The 22,408-nt window shown below is 44.6% G+C and overlaps 1 protein-coding gene across 1 annotated transcript in view; it reads right to left on the bottom strand.

Annotated features, from left to right (window-relative positions):
• Positions 1 to 22,408, bottom strand: part of LOC111172471 (1-phosphatidylinositol 4,5-bisphosphate phosphodiesterase epsilon-1) — a 235,099-nt gene that overhangs the window by 66,933 nt on the left and 145,758 nt on the right. The window contains 4 exon segments of the mRNA XM_089897359.1: positions 972 to 1,647; positions 4,823 to 5,028; positions 7,093 to 7,351; positions 13,472 to 13,617. Of these exon segments, the coding sequence (XP_089753485.1) occupies positions 972 to 1,647; positions 4,823 to 5,028; positions 7,093 to 7,351; positions 13,472 to 13,617 (1,287 nt within the window).

Below are 22,408 nucleotides of genomic sequence, written 5' to 3'. Positions count from 1 at the left end.
ACACTAGTAGAAAAGATAATTCCCCCCCTCCCCAATAGATAGAAAAGCATAGCAAAGAAAAAACGAATACTTTGTACAACTCATTTGACAACACCACTAACAGTGTCACCTTGTAGTGGGGTTTATGACTCAGTTTCCGAGCAATCTCTGCCCTCCTTCCTCCACAAGTGTGCTACTCTGGTTATGCCTGTGTCTCTTCTCACCACCTCATTCAGCCCAGGCCTCCTGCCACCCTTAGCTGAAGTGTCAAAGTACCTGATAATTTAGGGTTAATGAAAAACTCGCTCAGTTTAACCTGCGACTGTGAGAAACCGCCTCCTAAGAGCTGCTGCCACTACAAATCTGGTTTGGAAGAACTCTAGGTATGAGTTTATCTCACATTTGGGAAAGTTTCTTTTAACCTTAAAAGTCCTACAGTTCAGCAGCAATACACAGTAAGTTAAATAACCCTCCTAGGGTCACGGAGCACATTAGAAGATGAAACAGGATTTCAATTTCCAAAGTGAAGGTTTCCAATGTATCAGCTAGTCCCTAATTAATAATAAAAGCATTCATATACAATGCTTTCCATTTCTACTTTGAGTAAGTGAAAATGCTTATATTAACTTGTTTCTTTCCAGATGTGAGACGTACAATGACCACAGTCACTGTTTTTGTACAAAATAATAATAGGACCTACTATGAGCCAGACACTATTCTTTATACCTATGAATTTACATTATGGCTTTACACATATTAACTCAGTTAAAGCTCACAGTCACCCTATGAATAGGTATCATTATTATTCTCACTTTATAGATGAGAAACTGAGGCACAGAGACATTAAATAAAAGCTGTTCCATATCACTCAGGTAGGAAGTGACAGAGCTGGGAGAATGAACCTTGGTGGTCTAGTTGTCCAGTGTGTTTTTATAACAATTATATCTGGAGAATTATACCACTGAGGAGAGAGGGAAGGCTGTACCCCTTACCTGGTAGAGGCTGACGTATTGTTTCCGCAGCCACTGCTGTCTTTGGTCAGGGAACTTCCTCATCTTTCTCACAGCTCTCGTGAGTTCCAACAATCCACTGAAGAGCATTTTAGCTGTGTGCTTTGGTGCCACAAAGTGCAATAATCTATTGTCCGTGGTCTGAAGCCCGTAGAGCAGTGTCACACCAGTCTCTGAGAGAGACACGTTACTCAGTTTGTTCTGGACACACACAGTGTGTATATCAATGCTAGGGTGTCCCATGTACACAGCCTTTGCTGAAAACATATCCAAGACCCCCTCTGCCAGGCCACTTAATCCAGCATTGCCCAGTAATGGGAATTTGCCAGGCTCGGATGTGTTACTAAGCACACCAAGTTTTGCTTTAGCACTGGCTGGGGAAGCAGTGGTGGGCTTTATCCAGGTCAAGGTGCTATTGTCAGGCTGAAGCTGGAGGAAGCAGCGGGCAGAGAGGTGCATGTCCTGGTCATAGTGGATGACCGTGGCCCCCTGCAGCAGGAACTGGTGCACATCAGCTTGGATGGACAGCACGTACCACGGGATGAGCTCTGTCCCATGGTCAAAGGCCTTCTGTGGCTCTTCTGTTCCATGAGGGTCGCATTCTTGGGGCTCCTCAAAGATGTCATTTTCAGAATCCAACAAATCTCCAATTATAAACCTGATAGGGATACAAATTTGGTCTGTCTTATAATCAGAAGTAAGAACAACAAAAAGCTTTCACTGACACTGGACACCATTTTTAATTCCACTATGAATTCAAATTAGCATAGAAAATATAAAATCCTAAAAGTCACAGAGTAATCTTTTTAGCTGTATTTGAAAACCTTATATTTAACAATATGTCTGACCAAAGGCTTAAAGAAAGGAACTACTAGATCAGTTACTGTATTTTTAAAGATTTTTTTTGATGTGGACCATTTTTAAAGTCTTTATTGAATTTGTTACACTATTCTTCTGTTTTATATTTTGGTTTTTTGGCTGCGAGGCATGTGGGATCTTAGCTCCCTGACCAGGGATTGAACCCGCACCCTCTGCATTGGAAGGCGAAGTCTTAACCGCTGGACCGCCAGGGAAGTCCCCAGTTATTGCATTTTTAATGTAAACAACGATAATCTTCATTATTTATTAGTTTTTCCTTTTGTGTCAGGAACTGTGTTAAATACATACATTTTTGCACTTTATTTGACCTACTTGCAAAGTAAGTTTTCTTATTTTTTTTTTAACCTATGGGGAAACTGAGGTTCAGAAGGGATGAGTAACTGCTCCAGGTTACCCAACTCAGAAGAAACCTACCCAAGGCAGGATTCCGGTCTGTCTGACCCTTTAGCCTGGGCTATTTATTACTAGGTGCATTGCCTTCTACTTGGTCATAACAAAATACAATGGGGCTAAAATAGGCAAAACAAGACTTAATAAGTGGGCCGGCGAAGTGCCTCTGCTAAAAATAAAATACAATTAGTTCAAAGGCACTCATTGGGAAATACTGTCATGGTACCAGATGAGCAAGAACAGCCCTCCTTGACTCAACCTTAGATTTTCACTGTATGTGTGTGTGCGCCTGTGTGTGCACATGGGCACATAAAGGACTTGTCTGCTTGGACAGTTTAGCACGTTGCCTTCCCTGAGTCAGGGACCTGGATTACCAGGGCCAGAAGGATCTTAGGGCGAAGGCAAGGGAGCCTTTATTGCCTCCTTTCTATTTGGCCACTTGGTAGGAACATGCCTAAGAGAGACTCATTCTCTTCGAAGCATGAGGAATTGTTACTAAGATCAAGCTTTCTGCTGTTTGATCCATAGATATCACTAGCAAAGTGGTGGAAAAAACTGAGAAGGAGTTGGGTCCATACATCCCTGGGGAGGAATGTTCCCATCATCTTGAGGCAGTCGGGCAGCCGACTGCCTCTTGGCAAGGCATGAACAGCAGCCCTGGGCTTCTCGGACTCCCAGGCTAGATCCTGGTCCCTGAGCAAGATCCCACTACTGCTTTCAAACAGCAAGAGCTTCTTCTTCCTTGCCCCACATAAATAGATATTCTTAAGAAAGAAAAGAAATCCACAAGGGATCTCACAAACCTGATGGTCAGAATATCCTTTTCAAATCACCCACACTGGAAACACTGGAAACAACCCAAATGTCCAGCAACAATAAAATGTATAAATAAAATTTGAAGTAATTCATACAACACAATCCTGCACAGCAATGAAAATGAACATGCAATGGCTGGCTGCCTGCAGCAACATGGACAAATCTTAAGCCAGACATACAGGCATATATACTGTATGATTACATTAATATAAATTTCAAAACCAGGGAAAACTATACTATATTGTTTAGAGGGACACAACAGTGGTAAAATTATAAAGAAAAGCAGGATGTACTATCATACAATCACAGCAGTGAACTTTTCTTTAGGGAGAGAGGTGGTGACATAATTGAGAAGGAAAACAAGGGGTTTGTGGGTGCTGACAATGTTTTCACTCTGGGTGGTAGTTACACATGCATTCACTTGAAACTATTCAAAAACATTAGCTTTTTTTTAAAAAAAATTTAATTTTAGAATAGTTTTAGATTTGTAGAGAAATTGCAAAGACAGTATACCCCACATCCAGTTTTCCCTATTATTAACATCTTACATTAAGGGTGGTATATTTGACACAATTCATGAACCAATACTGTGATACATTATTATTTATTAAAGTCTATACTCTGTTTAGATTTCCTTAGTTTTTTACCCATTTGCCTTTTCTGTTCCAGGATTCCATCCAGGAATCCGTATTTCATTTAACCATCATATTTCTTTATGTTTCTCAGACTTTCTCAGTTTCTCAGACTTTCCTTGTTTTTGATGGTCTCAACAATTTTGAGGAGCAGTGGTCAGGCATTTTGTAGAATGACCATCAATTAGAATTTGCCCGATAATTTTCTAATTTTCTCATAATTATTCTGGGGCTCTGGGTTCTGGGGAGGAGACCACAGAGGTAGAGTGCCATTTTCATCACACCATATTCAGGGAACATACTATCAACACGACTTACTCTGTTGATGTCGACCTGGCTGAGGTAGTGCTGGTCATGTCCACTGCAAAGTTACTTTAAAAAAAAAAAAGAACTCCTTTCTACACTGTAATCTTTGGAAGGAATTCACTGCGTGCAGCCCACACTTAAGGAATTCTGCTCTACCTTGTAGAGGGTGGAGTGTATACATAAGTTATTTGGAATTCTTCTGCATGGGAGATTTGTCTCTTCTCCCCTATTTGTTTATTTATCATTTACATATATGGACTCATGAATATTTATATAATACTTTGGGTTATAATCTAATACTACTTTATTTTGTTGCTCAAATAGTTCCAGTTGGCAATCGGGAGCTCTTTCAGTTGGCTCTTGTAGTTCTTTGACATAACCTCATTATTTTGTTTTTTTTTTCTCAGCACTTCTTTAGTTTTTGGCACAAGATGCTCCAGGCTCATCTTGTGTATTTCCTGTCCCAGTCCTAGAATCAGCCATTTCTCCAAGAAGCTTTGCTTTCTTTCACTGAAAAATGTTATTAGAAATCAAAATTTGGGTGCTAGGTGCAAATCCACTCTTTTTTATGCACTTTTTTTTTTTTGCGGTACACGGGCCTCTCACTGTTGCGGCCTCTCCTGCTGTGGAGCACAGGCTCCGGACGCGCAGGCTCAGCGGCCATGGCTCACGGGCCCAGCCGCTCCGCGGCATGTGGGATCTTCCCGGACCGGGGCACGAACCCGTGTCCCCTGCACCGGCAGGCGGACTCTCAACCACTGCACCACCAGGGGAGCCTGAGCATCCCAATGTTTAAAATGTAAAACTTACTGCCATCGGGCTTTATCCTTCAGGGGATTCTTCCCAGCGCTGCTCCCCTCGCTGGGGCTGTCCTCCTCTTCTGTCTCCAGACTTCGACTGCAGCTTCTGATGATCTGAAAGATGCTGTTGACGGTGGACTCCTTCTCTGAATTCTTTAAGCCATTCTGTCCCACTCGTTGTAAGAAATTATCTTGTCCACTATAATCGGCTACAAACTACAGAAAAATATATTGAGGATTTGTGATTGCAACTTCACATACTACGTCTAAATAACCGACTTAGCTAGGGAAACGAAATCGTAACAGTCATAAATAATGGCATTTGTGCCTATTTTACTGGGGGAAGAAAACCTCCAGGAAAAACATTTTTTTCCTTTCACCGCCTGAAATACCAAAAGTCACTCTTGTTTCCACTAAGACAACTTTAGTCCCACTAGGAATCAACACTCCACTTTGAATTTACAACATAAAAAGCAATATTATTTCAAGGGTTCCCTAGGGAGAAGATTAGCCACTTTACAGAGGAAGGACAGGGTTATTCTATCCTTGTAGTGAAATTGAGAAAAACCATGACAAAAGTGTATTATTCTATGGAACTGGATAAAATTACTGGGGCCCAAGAAAATGATGGAGAAAGGGGGACATTTTGCTTTATTTATTTCCCATACATCTTACGGTATAACACAGAGGCTTCCTGCTGGTTTATAAGCTCTTATTGTCTGTATTTGTGATCAGGAAGTTTCTCCCATCAGAAGTCAGAGTGAGACAGGCTGGGACCTAGGACCCTTTGCTGGGACCTGGGACCCTTTGCTGCAGTGCTGGGACCTGGGACCCTTTGCTGCAGTGCTGCAGTGCTTGCACCTGGACACACCTCTCCTCCAGCAACAAAATGCAAAGAAACTGTACAGGACTAAAAATAACCGGATGCATGCACAGTTGGGGCAAATTCTAGACCCAAAAGATACAAAGAGACCAAAAAAACCCAACTGCCACTTTTGAAGAGTGGGGAGCAAAAGCAGGGTACTGAGCATGCCCCATGCACACAGCACCACGAGAGGGGTTGGCAAAACACCTAAGCCACCCGTCTGGACCGACCCCTGGACACATGCCTACCCTCACCCCATATAAGGAACAAGCTCTCCCCACCCCCGCTCAGGGAGCTGCAGCAGGGGCCCCAATAAAGCCTTGCCTGAATTTCTTGTCTGGCCTCTAGTCAATTTCTATTGGCTGGGGAAGGCCAAGAACCCTGGTCGGTAACAAGAGGGGCAGCTAGGCCATGAGATAGGGTGTTCCTGCCTTCTGAGACATGAGGGAGGCGGTGTGGGTGCAGCTTTGGGGGGCTTGCTTTAAGCTTTCCCCTCCATTTCTTGCACTTTATCCCTCCCTCATAAGCCAGGGAGATGCAAGCCAGTAGTGCTGCCGGCACCTGTCAGAGGTTCTAAGTCTCCCTGATACCAGGCAATGATTTTGTCCCAGGTGACCTGGAAGAGGCTGCAGTTTTAGGAAGTTTTCCCACTGCCACTGAGAAGGGCTGTGTGTGAGTGTGAGAGTGTGTGTGTGTAAGGTCAGCAGTGGGTGCTGTCACCATGGTGAGAATGACTCTAGATTTTGGTGTGGGACTTCCAGGTATGGGACTCCTCAAAATTCTCTGTAAAGTTCCCCCCTTTTAGTCCCTTCTATCGTTTCTAAACACTATATAAGAGATTTCCATATCTTCTTCCATTTCTCAATGCCCTTCTCTCCAATGCCCAATGCTCTGTGTCTAAGCTCTGTGGTCTTCTCCATGCTGGGGGTCAGGAATGAGAAGCAACGGGCCAGGGGGAACGGAGGCAGTGCGATCAGGAGCCCGGAGCTCGTCCTTAGAAGACGTACCAGATTCCCACAAAGGAGGAAAGGAAGGCAGTATTGACTTCCCTTCAGTCTTTCTTCCACTGATCCAGAAAAGTTACCACTATCGCTTGACTTCTCGTATCCCCTGCACCCAGACATTCCCACCCAATAAGAGAGAAGAAAACCCCATCAACCTTTAAAAAAAAATCAGGAAACAATACCCATTTGCACTTGTACTTTCACACTGCCCCATTAAAGCTAACTTAATATTAAGCCCCAACAGTGTTAGTTGGCATTCTTTTCTCTGGAACGTTCAAGGACCTATTACCCAACACAACAGTGACAACTGATAACCCTGGGCTCAGAAAGGTCTCTCTTCTGGCTTTAGTGAGTGACAAGCCAGGCGGCAACAACGACTCACCAGACCATGAGGATTTTGAAAGGCCTCACCTCTAGAGTTTCTTCTTGGGAATTGTACCTCGGGCAAAGCTTCATGAGGCCGGAGGCTCCATCAAGCACCTCACAGAGCTCCTTCAGAAACACCCCGCAGAACGGAACCACCTTACAGCCGGGGATATGCAGTGCCCGAGTCACCACCTTCCTGTACTCGCAGGAAGATTCATGCTGGGCCATGGCGTCCTTCAGGCTTCTCATCGTCTCCAGGTCAGACTGGTCCATAAACTGCCACATTTTTAAAACTTTTCTTGACCTATTACAAGTCAATGACATTTTTCTTTTAGACTGAAGGAGAAATAATATAATTTACATGAAATAGCCTAAATTCCATACAAAATTCATTTTATTTCATGTTCTTTCTGTTTTAATATTTATTTAGGATTCCCCAAATGATGTGACTATTACTTTAATAAATTGAAACACAAAATTAAATAGGACAGATACATACAAAAATACATGTGGGGACTTCCCTGGTGGTGCAGTGGTTAAGAGTCTGCCTGCTAATGCAGGGGACACGGGTTCAATCCCTGGTCCGGGAAGATCCCACATGCCGCGGAGCAACTAAGCCTGTGTGCCACAACTACTGAGCCCACGTGCTGCAACTACTGAAGCCCACGTGCTCTAGGGCCCGCGTGCTGCATCTACTGAGGCTGCGTGCTGCAACTACTAATGCCCACGTGCCTGCAAGCCCATGCTCCACAACAAGAGAAGCCACTGCAATGAGAAGCCTGCGCACCTCAACGAAGAGTGGCCCCCGCTCGCCGCAACTAGAGAAAGCCAGCGCGCAGCAACAAAGACCCAATGCAGCCAAAAAACGAACACACACGTGTAGGAGGAGTTAATTTCGGAAGGTGGGCACTGATCTTAAGTTTGAGTTTTTCTGATTTCCCAAAAGGGAAACTTCCTGGGTAATATGGTTTCTACAGGTATTTGTGGAGGATCGCCCACAGAAAATGTGTTCCATCCACTCCTCTTGATCTTTTAAATGTTATTGGATTAGGCCAGTCCCGCAGTGATACCCACGAAGCCTGTTTTGACCTCTTCTGTTGAATTGCTTCTACTGAATCCAGCTTTGACATTAAGTCACTGGCCTGTCTTGAGGGACATCATCTTAAAGCATTATTTGCAGAATAGGATGTTAAATGAGATTTTTCCTACTTTGAAATTGCTGCTGAGAACAACAGCTGACATTGAACCCCACCTTCTAAAGAGAGGCAGTGGGTTGGCACCAGGAGACCCAAACTGCTCTGCCCTCAGAGGTCTCCCACCCTCCATCAGCAGAGGAACTGGGTCTGAGCAGCCACATAGGGAACACTTCTTTGGAGAGGGCTGTCAGGGCACCATATGTGAGAAGGAGGAAATCACCCAAGTGCAGGGGCTTCAAGGGAACTCCATGGAGAGGCTGATCCGTGTCCCGGCAGTTTGTTGGTCAGAGACTGACTGGTGTGTGATTTGCTTGGGGAAGTCTAACGATGAGAGGCTGCCTTGAGCTGCCTGATGGCAGCATGAGGGAGAAGGTTCCAGGGGGCGTGGCTCGCATTTGCAGACTCTGGGCGGGCAAAGCGCTGGGTGTTTCTGTGAGTCAGGAATGGACTCTGAGAGTCAGTGGGGCCTGAGTTATCTTGCAAGGCCTGCCGATGAGGTGACCTTAGTGGAAAGAGTCTGTGAGGGTAGGACTTCCAGAACTAGACACTGTAGCGGGGAGGACTGAGTAGTCAGCCAGAGGTGCACTGCCCCTTACCAGGTAACGGTGCAGGGAGGTGGCTATGGGACAGTGGGTGAAGTTAAGGCAGGTAACTAGGAAGTAATCCTGAAACCACCCCTCATGGCTCTCAGCAGGGGCTCCAAGGCCAGATCACCGCTGCCCCAGTCAAGTAACACGGGCTCCCTTTACCCCTCCACCCTTCTCCTCTCCTCTCCTGCCCATTTCTTCTGCAGGGACTCTGAGTTGGAGGGAGAGGGAGAGAAAAGATAAACCATATCTTCCCACACTCCCGCAGCTTTCTGAGACTGGTTGGGCTGCAAAATTGGGGAAAGAGTGAAGCTTTAAATGAGAAGTTGAAGTTTTGATTTATATCAGACTGGATTAAAAGATCATTATGTAATATCTAAGATATCCAAAAGACATAAAGAAGCACAACATGACAAACACCCACACATCAACCTCTCAGTTTAAAAAAATAAAGCATTAATAATATGATTGAGGCCCCAGTGGATTCCTCCACGAGCATATCCTCCTCCCTCTCTCACCACAGGGGACCACAGGGGACCACAACTGCGACTTTAGTGCTCTCCTTCCCTTACAATTCCTGATACTTTCCCAACACACGCAGATATCGCTAAGCAGTTTGTAGAACTGTTTGTGCATTTTTAAACTTCATACAAACGGTGTCACGCTGTAGGTAACTCTCAGGCAACCTGCTTTTGTGGCATTGCCGTACGATTCTCAGGTTCATTCACGCTCATGGACGTAGGTGAATGAGACTGCTTATTAACCACAGAAGTGATGGGGAAAGACACAGCGTCCCCAGAGACACGACCCAGAGTTAGGGGAAGGAGAGCCAACTGGCAGGTTTGAAAGACAGTGAGGTCAGAAAAATAAAATTGTCTCCTGATTTCACCCCACTAAGTTCAGCTTGTTCTACAACCAGTTCCTTATAAGGTGGTGAGAGTCCTTTTGGGGCCATGGTGTAGAGGTTTAAATAAATGAAGTGAATACATGAATGAGACTTGGTTCTCATTATTTAATCATCCTTCTTTCCGTGAGTAATGGAGCCGTCATAGTACCCTGGGGGGCAAAAGACAAACCTCAGTAAAGATCAAATGATTTTTTGTTAGACTGAGAATTGACACTTTTAAAAAACCTCTATTTCTTTTTATGATTATAAAGGTAGTAGATGCCCATCGTAGACGACCTGGAAAATACCAAAAATATAGAAAATCCACCCGTAGTTCTTCCACCCACAGACAACATTAGGTATATTTCCTTCCAGTATTTATTGTATTTGTGTCTCTCTGGTCTAAACATTTAATAAATTTTGTTGTGTAAATATTGCTGAGGTTATTAAGTATAGACCGCTTTGTTCCCACGTAGTTTTACGTATTTTATGTTACTTGTTTTCCAGTGATATTAAAAATGTTTTATAAACATAATTTTTGGTGGCTAAATAATATTCCATTGTATGACTGCATCATGTTATTTCCCTCATTTTTCTATTGTTGTTCATTTGGGTTATTTTATTTTATTATTTTAAAACTGAAGTGTAGTTGACACTTGGGTTATTTTACATTGACATTAACATTGAGTAAATCTTGTTATATGTAAATCTTTGTACTTCTAATTGTTTCCTATAAACAGCTGAGAATTTAGTTTGAGGAAGCAAAATGTATAAAGTATACAGAAAAGCAGTCACTTAACAGTAAGCGCCCCCTTCTCATCTAATGGTTTTAAAAATAAAAAACTTTCAGTTATCTTGGTGTAGTTCAATTACCTGTAATCTAAATATTTTCAAACCTGAAAGTACACACATAAGCTCTTCCTCCACAATCATTCCATCATAAGGACATCTAGCAACTTACCTCCTGTATATATTGTTCCAGCCAAAGAGCTACTAAACTTGGTACTTTTACCCATCTATTTGTAAAGATCAGTTCAGTTTTAAGCCAAATATAGGAGCATGAAACTAGGTAGCAGTGGGTCTGGGGTGCCCAGGAATCAGTGGTGAGGTTAGCTCGTTTGGGGTTATTCCTCACCTAAGAAAGAGTTACCTGACTCTATGGACTTCTTGGATTTTGAATTCAAACTAAGTTGGGTCTAAAATTCCCATTCACCCAAGGTCTCCACGGGTCATTCTGAGGCCATTCTTGTATCAAGAGAGTCTCTAATAGAGCGGTCCCCAACTTTTTTGGCACCAGAGACTGGTTTCGTGGAAGACAATTTTTCCACGGAACAGAGGTGGGGGGGGATGGTTTCGGGATGATTCACGCGCATTACGTTTATTCTGCACTTTTTTTCTATTATTATTACACTGTAATATATAGTGAAATAATTATACAACTCACCATAATGCAGAATCAGTGGGAGCCCTGAGCTTGTTTTCCTGCAACTAGATGGTCACATCTGGGGGTGATGAGAGACAGTGACACCTGAATTATGTGGCTTATGTTCAGTCTGCTCCATAAGATGCAGCTTAACTGTCACTTGCCACTCACTGATGGGGTTTTGCTATGAGTCTGCAAGCAATTGACTTATTATAGTCTCTGTGTAGTCAAACCACTTTGCTAAGGATAATCTGTATTTGTAGCCGCTCCCCAGCGCTAGCGTCACTGTCTCAGCTCCACCTCAAATCATCAGGCATTAGATCCTCATAAGGAGTGCGCAACCTAGATCCCTCGCATGTGCAGTTCACAGTAGGGTTTGAGCTCCTATGAGAATCTAATGCTGCCACTGATCTCACAGGAGGTGGAGCTCAGGTGGTAATGCAAGCGATGGGGAGTAGCTGTAAATACAGATGAAGCTTCTCTCGCTCACCTGTCACTCACCTCCTGCTGTGCGATCCAGTTCCTAACAGGCCATGGACCACTATCGGTTGGAGACCCCTGCTCTAATACATGGTATGTGGCAGCCAACCTCCAAAGATCCACACGTCCTCCTGCAGTGTGGTCCCCACACATAATGAATCAGTGCTGGTCCTATGTGACCAGTCCAATATGGCAGAAGTGACAGTGTATTACTCCTGAGGCCAGGACATAAAAGGTACTGCAGCCTTGTTCCTTTGGATCATTCACTGTGGAGGGAGACAGCTGCCAAGCTGTGAGGACAGTGACATCCTGAAGAGAAGACATGAAGTCCCCAGACAACAGCCTGCACCAGTTTGCCAGTCAAATACAGAGGATAAGCACCATTAAAATAGAACTATTTTATCATAATATGATCATTCTTTTTTTTTTAAGAAAAGTAACACAAATTCTTTGTAGAAAATTTATCACAAAGAGAACCAAATCATCTGGATAAAGCCTCCTATTCTCCCAGTATTTTTCCTTTTTTTGAGCTATGCTTGGTGCATTTGTATGACCATTTTAAATGCCAATGACATGATCATTTGAGTTTATTCTTAGTTGAGAAAGTTCAAAAGGACAGAAAAATTTCCAACTCAGAATCTTCCCCTCCACCCCCAACCCTGAATCCCTATGTAGGGCCTGGAGAGTCAAAGAAAAACCTTGAAGTGTTATGAAGCAAGATCTATTTATAGATCTATCTATAGATTTATAGAACCCTCAATGGGAAGGTGAATCTCAGACAACAACAACAGCAATCACAGGTCCTCTTTCCGGAGGCTTACTACATGCCAGACACACATACTCAACACTTTACATTATCACATTAAATCCTATGTAAAGGGGTAGGTGCTTTTCACTATTGTCCCCATTTACAGATGAAGAAACTGAGGCTCAGTGAAGTCAAGTAACTTGCCCAGATCACACAGCTATTCAGGGGAGGGAGCCAGGATTTGATTCTCTGCTATTCTCATTCGACCATTCATACTCGTCTCCTTCACACCACACTTTCACCTGCAAGAGTGAGAAGCAGCTACTTTGTGCAAGGTAACCAAAGCTGAAACGGAACAAGGCAGGAGGCTTTATTGGCAGAATGGTGATCTTATTATTAGTTTGATGGAGAAGGCGTAAGAGCAGGATATCACAGAGGTTAAGGGCACGGACTCTGAACTCAGGGTGGCCGGCAGTCACATCCCAGCCATGCCAGGTGACCTTGGGTGAATGACTTAATTTCTTCTTACCTTAGTTAGAAGTTTCTTCTTTTGTATGGTGTGGGAATAATAATAGTATCTACCTCAAAAACTGTTCTGAGAATTAAAAGATTTAATGCATAGAACATGCTTAGTCCAATGCTTGACACATAGTAAGTGTTCAATAAAAATGAGAGCTAACATTATTCAATGCTTATTATCAGTGGTGACCACTGTTATTTTTAAGGGCAGTCAGTAGTTGGGAGCTTATAGTGCTGGGGTAATTCGTAAGGCAGAGCTGGGAAGAGATAGGTAACAGTGGGGCTTACAGGGCAGGCAGGGGAAGAGACAGGTCATTGATGGGGTTGATGGAGTTATGCAATCAGATACTTAGCTTGGCCAAGAGCATGGGATCAGAGCAGACCCAGTGAATTAGGATCGTGACTTCTGAATTCTGCAGCATCTTTGAGGGACACGGATTGTGGTGCTAGCAGAGGTTATTTCCCCCAAATAATCACGACTAATTGTCTGGTTTGGGTAAATATGGTTACCCAGACAATTAATTCAGTGCCATGCAGCTGGTAAGAGGAAACCCCCCAGAAAACCATATTCCCCACCACCCATACCTGAGGCCGGCCAAGAACTCCATGACGGCATTGTAGTTGCCCATGTTCCAGCAGCATTTGGCCACGTGCACCAAATATGAGAAGACTTCCCGCTTCTCCTCCATGGAGCCCGCCGTGAGGATCAGCCACGTCACCCAGGAGCTCACCTGCAGAATGCAGAGAGGGGCGTCCACTGAAACCATGTGCTGGAAGCTTGATACATACTTTTCCATAAGAAAAATGTTTTTTTTTTAAAAAGTCAGTTTAGTATTAGGAAATGAAGGACCCAGCCAAGAGACTGAATTGAAGCTCTAGCTCCATCACTGCTTTGCAATGGAATTAACCTCTCTGTATTCTTCATCTTCATCTTTAAAATGAGGCTGAGAGGTAATTTATACAATCCCTTTTCAGCTATAAAATTCCATGAGATCATAAGAAAACAAGGCCTAAGGATAACTATGATTTAAATGTATTTGACCGAAAGAGCAAGAATAAATGCAATCAATGCACTTAGCCCATAAATGAAAGTCCATTTGTCAATTAATAAAATGCGTAATATTAAATGAAAAAATGCAAAAAAAATTTTTTGAACTGTCTTTCATAAAAACATTATCTATTATGCTCCTCAAAGGACTAAATAATGGAACCAATATAGCACTTCATATATGTTAACTCACGTATCTCTCACAACAATCCTAAGAGTCAGGAACTATAACTGTCCATTTTATAGATGACGAATGAAGGACAGAGGGCCTAAGAGACTTGCTCAAGGTCCTCAACCAATAGGTGGCAAAGCCTGAATTTGAACCGAGGTGTGTGGCCCAGAGGTGTCCCTATTAACCACTCACTAAATGCCTAATGTATAAACTGTTCTCCTGCTCTAGGCTTAAATTTAGTCTAGTGTGATTTGTCTTTTCTACTACACAGGCTGAAGTATAATATTTAATAATAATCTACTACTAAAGTCCCCCCTTTATGGTATGCAGCCTCAAAATCCTTTGATTAATTGCTAAGATTATTTTGCTGCTACCTGTACTTTGGTGCTTGGAACACTAGTGTTCACTTACGTTACTTTCTCCATCCTGGCTAAGGTCTGGGCTGATAAGTTCACTTGTTAATAGATCAAAGCCTTGGTCTTGACCCCGCATGGCCCATTAGTTGTACTTGGTTTAGCAACAGTGCTGAAACATGGGGAGCAACTCATTTCCCTGGCTTGAGAGAGTGAAGCCTGAACAGAGAAGCCTGCAGGGAAAAAAGAGTTCAAGGTCTAAGGCAACCACTTCCCTGACTCCCTCCCTCCAAATAAAATGAGAGGAATGAGTGGCATTTAGTGCTGGCAGCAACCGCAGAGGGCAGTCCAACCCCATGCTTCCAGATCAAGAATCCAAGGCTCATGGGAGAAATGATTTGCCAAGGTCACAATTCTTGATGTCAAAGCTAGGACTCCCAGGCTGGTGCTCTTTCAGCTGATGAAGGGAGCTAGTTTTTGTAAACTTGGCACTGGTAGGTCCTTCTAAGCACTCAATAAGAGATGCACATTTGAAGACAGAGATGGAATCAAAGGAGAAGGTACCGAGAAGAGTACCAAAAAATGATTAAAAAAATGAAAAAAGCAGAACAGAAGAGATTGATGCTGAACATGTCTTTCCTCTCCCTACACAAAAACAAATAGGGAAATAGCAACAGAGAGTTTCAGTGCTAAAACAGGGTTATAATCTGGTAGCAGCCAGGAGCGCTGCAGTAACAATCGATCTCTTCCCTTCTGAAATTTGCTGAAGCAAAATTGATGGGCCACCTGCCACCCCTGAGCCCAGCACGAGCCCAGTGGGCTCTAAGCAGGCACCACCGATCTCTACCTGCTCTGGACTTGGCTGAACTCTTGTGAAACATCAGGAGGACAGATCTGGAATCAGACCCCTAGGACAAGCCGTAGTCCAGATCATCCTGCAAGGAATTAAGAGCCTCTTGGAAGAAGATAACCATTCGTTTGATCTCCTGGGACTGCTTTGAGCACACAGGAGCCCTTTGGGATTCCCAAAACCAGCCCCTCTCCTGCAGCTGTGAGCAATCCCTGGCTCACTGTCTCCAAGCTCTTTCCCTTCACCTGGTTACCCAGCTAAAAGTCACCAGGCTGGTGAAACTCTGGCTCTCTAGACCAAGACATTATTTTGCCAGTAAAGACTGAGTGTCATTAATGCTTCTAACCAATACTTCCTTTGGTGTGATTAGTTTTGATAAGCCCTATCCTGCTCTAAGAAATCATCAGAAAACACTCAGAATCATAACATCATTGACTCTGAGCTAGAAACCCAAATCCATCTCCTTAAAATACAAATGAAACCCTGAAAAGTTAAAATGGTTCTTCAAAGACACCCGATGCATTAGTTCTTGAGGCCTCTGGCTATATTTTTTCTATGGCTTTAGCTCCTTTCCTGTTGAAATTGATGGCAAATCAGTGTCTTTGCAAAGTCTCTGGACTTTCAGGCTATTTTGGTCCCACACAGTGGTTTATTAGTGCAGTGACCTGAAAGGGTTAACATATCTTCCCTTGGAGAGACCTGCTTCACAGAGCAGAGTGGTTTGTGCCTCAGTCCTGATCACACATCCAGATTCATTTCCTATCAGTCAAATCATTTTCCATATACTTTCCCACAAGGCTAGGAAAAAAATAGTGATACCATATTTCACATGGAAACCTAATTTAAACCAACTGTTCTGTCTCTGAGTGTGAGTCCCCAGGGCTTGGTTATTGAGATTATGTAAGCACTGTTGTTACAAACACACAAACACACACACACACACACACACACCCCAACATCTGCTTACAGACTTCAGGGACAATTCTTATCGTGGCCTAATGTAGTCATAATTCCATAGGCATTAAGTAACGAGAGTGTCAGCACAATTATAAAAAATAAATGACACGAAAAGGAAACGAGCATTCAGTGATGACTGTAAAATGTAGCCCAAAGCATAAACATGGTCGTATTTACTAAGTGGACAAGGGGATGTGTTGCCAATCCAGAAAGAATTTCAGGACACTGAAATCACACAGAAAAACACAAAAATCGCATACATGTACAGTACTATGACTCAAACATAGGGAGCAGTCCTAGAGCAGAAAGGTGTTAAATGTGGCAGATTATTTTGCCTTATTTCAATGGTCAGCACAGCATAAAGAGAGAATCTGGCTCCCAGCCTAATTCTTTAAGCATTCCTCCCAGAGGCTCTGTGCTTACCCTGATGACCCTGATCCCTTCCTACATGCTTACAAGTCCTCCACAATTGTTTTTTTTCTTTCCTTCTCAGGCCTTTCTCAGTACTCTGAGGCCCAGCCAAAGTGAAGAGCTTGCCCCCTCTTCCCACATCAAATGCCTTACCGGTATCACACAAGCTTCGTTTGGGAGGAATGTTCTCGCTCCATTCAAAATGACCTTTCCCTGGCCCACCATGTCTTGCCTGTGTCCTTTGTAAAGCCACATCCTTATCTTGGCCCTTGAGGCCCCTGTCTGTTCTCCAGTCTCACCTCGGCGCTCTCTACAACACTCCTGCTTTTAGGGAGGTGAACCAGGCTTTTCCCACCCTAGGGATCTTGCACTGGTTGTTCCTTCTGTGGGAAGCCCCTCCTCTGCCCCATCCCTCCACCTTTGATTTAGCTAATGTTGACTCATCCTTTGGGCAGAACTGTGCTTAGACCTGCAGTCCGACCCCCTGCCCATGCCCTGAGCTACAGAGGCCCATGTTGGCCCTCATCCAACTGTGCTCCCCCACAGAGTGAGAAGTCTGTGGGGAGGAGGGAACCTGTCTGCCCACTGGCTGTGCACCCACCTCCAGATCGCTCACCCCTGTAGACCCAGGATTCCCAATCCCCTGTCCAAACAGCTCACTTCCAGGCCGGCAAGGGCCTGTTTTCTAGATCAGTCCTCCTGAGGGTAGATCATAACTCTAGGCCTGAAGGCTGGCCAAGTGGGGAGGGTGGTGTGTTGATGGAGTTTACACTTGAGGCCTGAGGTGTCCACACGATACACAGGCATACGAGCCAGGATGGAAAGAGGAGGTGGGAAGGCCACAGGCGGGCCTTCCTTTGTACCTCGTGCTGAATTCCCTGAAGTCAGGGGAAGGGCCGCCTTCAGGAATCTGATGAAAGCCTTGCTGTCTTGAGGAGGCCTGTCCTGATGTCCCACCTGGGCTGGGTCCATGTGCTGTGCATTATGTGGTGCCCCAGACTCCCTGGACAGTCAGCACCGTGTTCCCTAAAAGGCTGACTTTGGGGCTGCCGTGCTCACCAGCAGCGGAGCCCACTGTAAGTGCTTAAGGGGAGTCTGTGAATGAACGCATGTGACCTCCCCTGGGAAGGCCTTTCTGATGGCTCACCGACACCCCACGTGCAACTTCCTCCTGCTTCTCTTTCACTGAATGTCGGACCTTGAGTGCAGCGTCACGTCTGCACTTGGGTTCTCACAGCTGTGTGGATTTACATCTGCCTTAGCTTTGTTATATTTGTGTGCCTGACTCTTTCACATGGGTCTGTTCTGTCTCCCCCGCAGACCTTAAGTCCTCGAGGGCAGAGACCATCTTTCCCACATCCCCAGTGTGGGGATGCTCGGTGCCCCTGACCGGCAGGCAGGCCACTCAGAGTCCCAGGAGGCCGTAGGCAGAAAGGATTCTCAGCCTTCAAATGGTCAGATATTATATTTGGGAAAAGGCCTGAACACTTCCTACTGCTGTTCCCAGGTCCAGAAAAAGGGGACAAATGACTTCCTGCCAAGAAGTTTTTTTGAACATGCTGAGCACAAGTTTTCGTAGAAAGATGATCCTTTGTAACAGGTATCTGGTCACCCTCACTGCTAAGTCCAGCCTCAAATGGTGAAATCTAAAGAAGGCAACGAAAGTCTCTCTAGACAAAGCTCCTCTGAAGCGGGTTGTATGCAGTGCACATCTATACCCGCCCTCCACTGAGCTTTACTAGAACAACCCTTGAACTAGAGAATGTGGCATGCACACGCAGGCAATACATTGACACACGTGCGCACACGCACGTGCACACACACACACACACACAATGCCCCTGCCCAGGCGGTACTCCTCACAACATGGAGCACCGGCATCAAAATCTCCAGAGTGGTGGTAGGGTGTTTATTCAAATGCAGATTACAAGGCCTCATCCAGACCTAGAAACCAGTCTAAGATTGCAGCCCAGGAATCTGCATTTTTAGATAACTCCCTGGTGTTCTTATATACACTTAAGTTGAGAGCTATCCCAGGGGTTCGGTGTTCCTTTCTGCGCCCCTGAGCCTCGAGTCAGGAAAGCATCACTTATGTAGTACCTGTCCAATACTATAAGTCACCACCTCTGTGACTGTACTTGAGACTGGGGCTGTCACCCGTTTGGAACGTGGAAGGAGGAGCCAGCGGGAGATAGCATAGCATAGTTGGTGGGGAGCGTGGGCACCGGAGTTGAGCGGACCTGCCTTCAACTCCCAGTTCCACTGTTACCCTGCACAGGTCCCTGAGGCAAGCGACCTACCCTCTCTGAGCCTCAATTCCCTTTTCAGTAAAAGGGGAATAATAATACTTACCTGATAAGACCGTTGTCAGGATGAACCTGGAGGTTGTATCTAAGATCTCAATGTGATGCTCAGTGTGTAGTTAAGGGCTCAATAGATGTTTACTACTGCGGCCACCTGCTGCTTCTACAACTACTATTAATATTGCTACCTGAGCTGTAGAGAAGCTGAATTCCAGGAAGCAGAGCACAGAAATTCAGAAGAGAGGAGTCTCCAAGTTCCACTTCCTAACTACAAGGAAGGAAGCAGCCCAAGGCTGAACCAGGAAGAATCTGTGGTTGCCTTGAGAAGGGTCTGCGCCCCAAGCACAAGCCTGTCCTAAAAGGATAACTCATATTTCCTCTTCTCTGAAGGCTTCCCTGACTCCTCATTAGGAATAAATTTAGCCATTTTTTTCTATTTAAATTGCTCAATCCCATATACATATGTAGATATTTACATATATGTATGCATAGGAGTATTGCTAGTACCTTGTCCTGAACCAATCTCTCCCAAGTGTGAGCTCCTTGAAGCAGAGGCCAGGACTTAATGTCAGGGTCTTGTACTAAGGATGCAGTGGCCATCGAGTTACACATGCTCAGGCATCCTCCTTGATGTGAAGTGAGTGCAGAAGAGTCTCTCGAACTCCTGGTCCTGCTTGGCATGGTTCCACCATGACTGTGTTTAGGAGAGACTCAGATGGAAAAAATGAGGCACCTGAAGGTGGTTTCTGGAGAAGCCCTAAACACATCTTGGATTATACTCTCAAATTGCGTCACAGTTGTCTATAGAACAAACTCTAAACCTCTTTTTTTGGCCTTCAAGCACGGTACCATCTGATCTAAATTTACACCTCCAGCATTAATTTTCACTGTTGCCCGCCACTCATCTGTCTGACATTCCAATCCTACTACATTTTGTACCATTTCTTATTCTCTGCCTATTCTTTTTTCCTTTTTAATTAAAAAAAAAAGTCTACTTAAATACTCTGTCTTCTTTGCAGATATTACATTTTAAAAAAACTGTCTTAAGTACTTAACATGTATTCATTTAATCCTACAACAACCTAATGAAATGTATGTCATTATCATCCCATTTAATAGATGAAATGGAAACAGAGAGGTTTAGTCACTTTCCCAGTGTCACACAGCTAGTAAGTTGTGGAGGGAGGAATCCCAACCTAGGCAGCCCAGGCTCATAATACTGTCTCTGCAGGCACAAGTTGGTTCTTGAATGCTGGTATTTCTTGGGGCTCTGTCCTTGACCCTTCTTGGATCTCTTCTTATGCTACGTCCTCTTCTAGATGATTTCTTTCACTTGCCTGGTTTTACCCACCTCTCTGCTGCTGTCTCCGAATATCTGTCTCTTGTCCTGTATATCCAAAAATTAACTGGACCTTTCCACCTGGAGGGCCCAAGGCCACCTCAAGCACACCCTGATCCCAGTCCTTGACTCTTCCTTCACCTTCCATTCCCTCATCCAACTGACTGCCAAACAGCCCAGATGTCACCTCCTCCAGGAAGCCTTTCTTGAATCCTCATATGTTTAATCAAAATTACTTTATCACTGCACTGTGACCACTTTCCCCCTGTCCTCTGTCCCTGGAATTTGAGCTCCTTGAAGGCAGGCATTGTTTTACTCATTTATTTCCCAGCACAGGGTCCAGCATGAGTGGTGGGTCCTCAGTAACTTCTTACTTTGAGTCACACACAAAGCACAGCAGCCAACTCCCTGTCAGTGCTGCCCTTCTCAGAAGTGTCCAAGGGCCTGAGTGCCCAGGGCATCTGGAGGCTGCAACCCCACCCTATAATCACTTGTCTGCTTGTTCTTCACCCAGGAGGCTCAGAGGCTTGTGCTGGGAAAGGATACTCTGGGAGCCATGGCATAGAAGGCCTGTGGGCATTTGGGCGCATGACTGGAAGATTCCATTTTCCCTGAGAGAACTGGGCATCAGAGAGTTAGGGTAGTGATGGCTTTCTCGTCTGCTCTGGAATGAGCTGGGACCATTCTGAGGTGCCCTGAGTGATGTTCAGGAAATGGCCTCCCAGGTTACTTAAGTCCCCCGATGGGGAACTCACTGGCTGCAGGCCACACTGCTTGGAAAAGGGAGAGAGAGAAGGTTGTCTTCCAGGGCCACCGAACAGGTCTGGAGGTTCTGAGACCTGCTGTGAATCACTCTGGGTCCCAGGGCAGGTGGACACCTGTCACAGGAAAGGAAAACTGAGCCCAACAAGTCACTATTTCACTTGCAGGGCCCAATGGCAAATGTTTGCCAATCGCAATGCGGATGGTGAGCAGGTAACAGGAGACCAACAGTTAAACCGATACCAATGATCAAGCAGGAAGGAGAGAAGGGAGGGGAATAAAATCGTTTGCATGTGTTGGCCTATGTTCCCCTGAAGACAAGTCTGTGTGAAGAAACAAAGGATATTGGCATCCCACCAAGATCAATGACATCCTGGTAGACCCTGGTAGATCCGGTTGGACCCTGGTAGATATAATGGATCACTAAGAAGAAGATAATTAAATCTGCCGTCTGTGCAGTACATGTGTGTAGGGGTGAGCTTCTGTGAATGAACTTGTTAGGGAATAAATCTGATGAAAACCAGAATTCTGCCTCTTTAGCTTCCCTGTTTCAATGGGAGGTGGGGGAGAGAAGGGAGAACACTGGATTTGAAGCCAAAGAAATGCAGGTTCACCGCTTGGCACTGCTTTTCACTATTTCTGTGACCTTGAGCAAGTTCCTTACCTTCCCTGAGACTCAATTTCTCACCCATAAAATGTCCTGCCATAAGGGTGTGTGTGTGTGTGTGTGTGTGTGTGTGTAAACTAATAAAAGATACAATAAATATATGTAATGTGCTCTAGTGGTTGGAGCAGAGTACATGCTCAATAAATGTCAACGAATACTGATAATGAAAAAAAATAATAAGCAGCTCCTTCTTCAAAGATGTTTCTTTGTGGAAACAACGTTGGCCTTCTTATCACAGTGCCAGCTTCTCTGTTCTGTTTAGCAGAGAGGGAGTTCCCAAGGATTAAACTCTAAGAAAGAATGATCCTTTGCTTCTTTTAAAGAGGCCAGAAAGGAGAGGTAGAGGGAAGGCAGAAAAGGGGTAAGAAAAAAGTTGAGAAAAAAACGTATCAAAAGAAAGTCTAAGCGGAGTTGGTAGGGAGGGGTGGGAAACAGGAGATGGGGAAGGAGGATGTGGGCGAGGGCTGTCTGAGGACTTGTGGATATGGTTTGGTAGGAGGGGAAGTGCTTGGAAAATAGCAGTGAGTCACAGATAGGTTCTAAAGGGGCAGCTGCCCTGAGAAACCAGGGTCCTTTGTCCAGGAAACATCAGGTACATTGGACAGCAGTTACATTTGATTCAGAGTGGAATTAAACAACAGCATGGGCCACTGGCCAGTT

This window comes from Delphinapterus leucas, chromosome 16 (genome assembly GCF_059928025.1).
Source record: "Delphinapterus leucas isolate spDelLeu-1000000601 "Yukka" chromosome 16, BTC_Dleu_Yukka2, whole genome shotgun sequence".
In the NCBI taxonomy this organism is placed as follows: Eukaryota; Metazoa; Chordata; class Mammalia; order Artiodactyla; family Monodontidae; genus Delphinapterus; species Delphinapterus leucas.
The sequence above is the reverse complement of the archived record's forward strand: the minus strand, read 5'-3'. Positions and strand labels throughout refer to the sequence as shown.